This window comes from Mus caroli, chromosome 15 (genome assembly GCF_900094665.2).
Source record: "Mus caroli chromosome 15, CAROLI_EIJ_v1.1, whole genome shotgun sequence".
Taxonomy (NCBI): domain Eukaryota; kingdom Metazoa; phylum Chordata; class Mammalia; order Rodentia; family Muridae; genus Mus; species Mus caroli.
Genome location: NC_034584.1, coordinates 28,257,885 through 28,263,857, shown reverse-complemented (window position 1 = coordinate 28,263,857; position 5,973 = coordinate 28,257,885). Strand labels below are relative to the sequence as shown.

The 5,973-nt window shown below is 37.6% G+C and overlaps 1 protein-coding gene across 3 annotated transcripts in view; it reads right to left on the bottom strand.

Moving 5' to 3' along the window:
• Positions 1-5,973, bottom strand: part of Cpq (carboxypeptidase Q) — a 455,565-nt gene that overhangs the window by 314,800 nt on the left and 134,792 nt on the right. For all 3 annotated transcript variants that reach the window (XM_029469722.1, XM_021183239.2, XM_021183241.2), the window contains one exon: positions 3,659-3,866. In XM_029469722.1, the coding sequence (XP_029325582.1) occupies positions 3,659-3,866 (208 nt within the window). The remainder of the gene's footprint in view (positions 1-3,658; positions 3,867-5,973) is intronic.

Here is a 5,973-nt window from a genome sequence, read left to right as displayed (position 1 = left end):
CCCCCCCGAGCTCCCAGGGACTAAACCACCAACCAAAGAGCACACATGGTGAGACTCATTGAAATGTAAATAAAGAAAATAGCCAATAAAAAAAATAACAAAAGAGCCTGGAGGGGATACTGTCAGAAAGCAATGGGCTGTCTGCTGAGGACATCACATAATCATAGTTCTCCAAAAATGGGTCTTGGTATGAGTGTTTATTCAAAATACTGTTCAGAGTTATCCAATGAAACAGTCCTGTGAGGACTCCTTAATAATGAAGGCAAACAGCAATGGGTTGCAATGCATATCCTTTTCTCTGGCATTGTTAGCTTCTGTTAACCTTACTATGAAGAATTTACGTTGCATGGCCAGTGAACAGTAGGAAATGGGTCAATTGCTTTGTTATCATCACTGTTAAGATTTACTCTACAATCTCAATAGAGTTCATTTCTTAAACAGACATTTCCAGAATCCTACTATACATCAAATGTTATGCTGGATATTACAAATAGACTTTCTACACCCCTCCCCCCGGTATGTGTGTATTCAGACATTGGGCAAACTGAAAAGGTTTTTTTTTGTTGTTGTTGTTTTGATTTGTTTTTGATTCCACCAAATTCATTTTCCTTGGAAATAAAGATAAACTGGATTTCTCAGCCTCCATGTATTGGCATGCCAGCCAAGAGAAATTGAGTGAAGGTGATATGCTATTTCTGGACCTGGATAAGAGTAACCCTGGGAAAACCTTCTGGGCTATGAGCTTTCTATCAACTTCTTGTTTGGCTCAATGCAGAAGACTCGGGACTCAGAGGTACAGACCTATAAGATGGAAAGAAGTAACTGCCTCCTGTTAACAGGTTTGTGAGTAATAAAAAAAAAAACTTCTATTTCATTAAGTGACTGTGGTATAAAGGTGCTTCTTAGCAGTAGTCTATGCTATCGAAGCACACGCCAAAACTGCCACTGGCACATTAGATACAGAGGGTATATAGGATGATGTCCTAAAAAGGGGAAGATCAGCTGATGTACTGGCTAGTTTTGTGTCAACTTGACACAGCTGGAGTTATCACAGAGAAAGGAGCTTCAATTGAGGAAATGCCTCCATGAGATCCAACTGTAAGGCATTTTCTCAATTAGTGATTAAGGGGGAAAGGCCCCTGTGGGTGGGACCATCTCTGGGCTGGTAGTTTTGGGTTCTATAAGAGAGCAGACTGAGCAAGCCAGGGGAAGCAAGCCATTATGGAACATCCCTCCATGGCCTCTGCATCAGCTCCTGTTTCCTGACCTGCTTGAGTTCCAGTCCTGACTTCCTTTGGTGATGAACAGCAGTAAGTGTAAGCCAAATAAACCCTTTCCTCCCCAACTTGCTTCTTGGTCATAATGTTTGTGCAGGAATAGAAACCCTGACTAAGACACCTGACTATGAAGATCACCTGACTATAACTGAGAATCAAAAAATGTTCTCAAAAAAAAAAAAAAAGGCCTAAGACAGACAATGAAGGGCAGAGCATGACAGTGAGACAGCGAATGGAGGGAGCAGAGAAAAGATGCAATGTTAGGAAACTATGCATAGTTCTAAAGAGGTGCTAGGGAATGGGGCTGTTCTACTTGCATCTTCTGGAATGCTTGACATAGGGCAGAAGCCTTGTTGACTACTGGAAATAAGGCCAAGGAAAAAGAAAAGTCTAACTAAGGACTGTGTGATGGGCAGGGCAGACTTCAAGAAGAATCAATAGTTAGGTGAATACATGCACCTTTAACTTATGACAGAACATTTATAGAGCTGATAGAAAATGCTTAAGTAGAACATTTTAATCTGTGGCCAAAGAAATAGAGAGAAAAAGAGAGGAAGAAGAAGAAGAAAGGACAAAGAGAGAGAAAAGAGTAGCAGGAGGAGAGATACATAGGAAATAGAGGGGCATTAGGGAGATGGGGGACATAGGGGGAGGGAAAGGGACAAGAAGAGGAAGGGACATGAGGGAGAAGAGTACATAGGGAGAGGTATACTTGAAATAATGTTCTAAAATTCTAGAGTATTGGAGAAATTGGTCACTCTTTGTGGCTTTAGTGAGTTCCTTCCTAGTACTCACAAAAGCCACATAAAGTAATATGTGGTGAATGAAGGATGAAGAAATACAGATAGAAATATAAAATATGCTGAACACAAATTGGGTTTTTGAAACAAACAATGAGGGAACAAAGGAATTTCATTTTATCTTGATTTTTACTTTTGAGGTTAAAAGAAGTAAATATATTAGCTCTCTGAATATTATCTCTAAATATTCAGTTGTCTAAAAGGTTACTTTCCTATGGAGAAATGATGAAATGATGCCCCATTTGCATGGTCCTTCAGGTTGGTATCATGGCATGTGTGAAGGTACTCAAAGACAAAGTATGTCATGGCTAGCATTGTTTTTATATCCATATATGTTGCCAAAAGGGTTATAGCATTACAAGGTCAGTGGGATATTGACTATAAAAGTCCATGAAAACTTATAAGCAGTCCAGATTTAGACACATGAAGAAAAGATATTTTTACATAGTAAAAGTTGCTGACCCTGAGCTTTAAAGGCTAATATCCTGAAGGCCCATGCTGAAATATTCTCACTCCAGGCTGCAGCCTAAGTCTCCAGATGTCTTTATTATGCTGAGAGAAAAATCAAAACAAACATCAAACAAATAAAAGACATGCCAATGAGCCCTGGTGTGCATTAAGTCATCTGGGAATATATTAGTCTTATGAGTTTCAGTTTTTTAATAAAGATTCATGGCTAGGTTCCAGTTTCATACAGCAACAGACTCATTTCATAATTTATGCCTCATGACAAGTGAAATCATGGGGAATGACCACAGACTGCTGAGTTTGTTATTCCAAGTAGCTGAGGTGTTCTGGGAAGTAAGCTAGCCCCGTTTGGATTTCTCTCCTGGGAATACTGACCATCCAAAGGATATGATCCAATCATTATTTCAACAGTCTTGAACCCATTAAAGACTTTACAAAGAACAGTATTTTTAGCTTTGTGATACTGGTGTAACTAGAACTTCATTCACAAAACTCCCAGTGGGCAAATTTTTAACCTGTACTATCCTGCTCCCCAGGGAGGACATCTTATCTCTGTAAAATAAAAATTCTTCATCGTCCTCTGTGTACTTCTGTATAACTATTTTCTGACTGTGAACCCCAGGTGATGAGAACTAATTAAGGTCAACCAGCGATGTCCCCACAGCTCCAAATAGCAGTTTTGAAGAATACAGTTGTCCAGTAAGATCTCATTCTATGACAAGAGAGACACTCCCATCATGTTACCCACTATGTTTTTGTTTGACTTCTGTAGCAACATGGAAAACAGCCTGGCCTCCTCTGCAGTCATTAAGAATCTTGGATGAAGCACAGACATTAACTCAGCTCTCCCTCCAACACAGTATGTTAATTATAGAAAGAATGTTATGGGATCATTTTTAGTGTGAAATATCTTTCAGAGGAGTTCATAAGCAATGCTTGGAATACTAAAAAGGCCAAAGAAAATATTACAATGAAATTACCAAATGTGGGATGGGAGGAGATTCCATGAACTATCAGTATTTTCATTTGGATGGTTTGCTTTTATTTCATAATGTCTTCCTGTTCGTGGAAAACTAATTTTTGAAGGTGTTTCAAACAAACATCACAACTCACCTGTAAATGGAAAAGGAAGCTACTGATTGGATGAGGGATGCCACAGCCCCCACCTTGGCAGCTTCCACAGCTCCCTGCATCCGGTACTGCACAGTCTTCTCATAGCCAGTGTAAGGCTGATTATAAACAATGATCTTCCCTCTTGCTTCTGATGCCCTTCTTTGAAGTTCATCAAAAGAGGCCACCACCAGCACTTCTGCTGTGATGCCTAGAAGTAAAAATTAAGCAAATTAAATTAGGATTTCCCAACAGTCAGGTGGAATTGGCATACAAAAAGTTACACATATTCTGTTGGCTACATCTGGCATACTGGGTGGAGAAGATTGAAGTTTGAGAGCTAGTTACCATGGCAGCAAGACTGCAAGTTAGACATCTGCCTTAGAGGGAAACAACACATTCAAAATAATATAACATATAACTCAAGTTTTTTCAGCTCATTCCACCAGCTGGCATTAAGTCACAAATTGATTGAAAAGATACTTTTCCTTCCTATCCTAAGAAATCATGAATTTCATCAGAGAACAATTATTATTTTTAAAATTGCATTTCCTGAGTCTTAGAATTAATGACAAACATATTTATTCCTTCCTAAAGTTATTTTGGTATGTCACTAAATACTCTCAACTTCAGCAGAGGGCAGCAGCTTAGGAAGAATGTGTTTAGAAGACAATGTCTTTCATAAACCCAACTTTTAGCCAACAACATGCCTTCTCCTTAGAACAATAAAAGTCAGCTTGCTTTCTTCTTTGGATAAAAACACTCCAGAAGGATGTGGAAACTTCCTGTGCATCACAACTTAAAATAACTCATCACTAAAAATTACACTAACATCCTTCCAAAAAACCCCCAAAAAACAAAAACAAAAACAAAAAACAAAAATCTTGGAACATATATAAATGACCTAGAATCTTTTTGTTCTGGTTAGATATGTTCACTTACTCAAACCTCTTTCCCACATTACCATACTTTTCTGATTAAAGGAAAAGAGTTCTGTCTTCAAGAAATCAGGCAAACTGCTATACAAATACATATATGTATGTGTGTGTGTGTGTAATATATATATATATATATATATGCATACATATGTATATATATATATGGATATATACACACATATACACATATGCACACATACATACATGCATGCACACACATACATTCATACGTACATATTCACATACAAACACAAATATGCATATACTCATATGTACCCTTATACACACACACATAGACTTACACACATATATAATACACATTCACATACATACTTACACACTAACACACACACATATACAGATATTCAGACATATACACACCCACATGTACTCGTAGAGAGGAAAGATGCAGTACTAAATCTAAGAAAAGACATCTGTTCTGGTTATGCTTTATGTATATGCTGTGAATTGATTTGAAGGCCTTGCCCATGCTAGCCAAGCATTCAAATGCTAAGCCATATTCAAAGTTCCTAATATCTACTACCCTATGACTTTAGCCATGCAATCATTAAATATATCAGAAATTTGAAGTAATGTGCATATATAAGTTATATTTTCTTAATATCATAAACTTTAAGAATTAGGGTGTATTTTTTCTTTTTGGAGGGATTGTTTTATTTTGAAAGTTTAAAAGATGCCATTATAGTGGTAGTTGTTACTTAGAAAATCCTTTAGCATAGTACTCACATACTAGAAAACTCTTAATTTCAATATCGATTCCAAGAAAAGAATCCCTCTGGGGTTACAAATGTATAAGTATTTCTTCAGTTACAAGTTATAACTTAATTTACAATCTAAAATAAATAATACATAATTATAAAAAGGAAGGGAACCACCTGCTTTCCACATAATGAATATGTATTGAAAATCTAAATGAAGAATCAGGTAGGCAAATTCTGAGATTTTGACTCCAAAGTTACCTTGATATTTGACTGGTGTCAGTGTGAGCATCATATAAACATTTGGCTGATGGCCTTTCCTAATTAAATGTTCAATGGTGCTTTCAGTTCCCACCTGTGCCAGTCTGGAGCAGAGCCTGGGTGCTGGACCCGATCTCACACAGCCCACACCCAAGTTGGAGCTCCACTCCCCAGGATCACAGGATCATAGGAAGGACAGGCTCCAATCAGAGATAGGAAGTCTAGATAACACCAGAGATAACCAGATATTGAGAGGTAAGCATATGAATATAATCAAAAGAAACCAATTTGACTTGGCAACATCAGAACCCAGTTCTCCCACCACAGCAATCCCTGGATACCCCCAACACACCCTTAAAACAAGATTCAGATCTAACTTTCTTTTTTTTTTTTTTTTTTT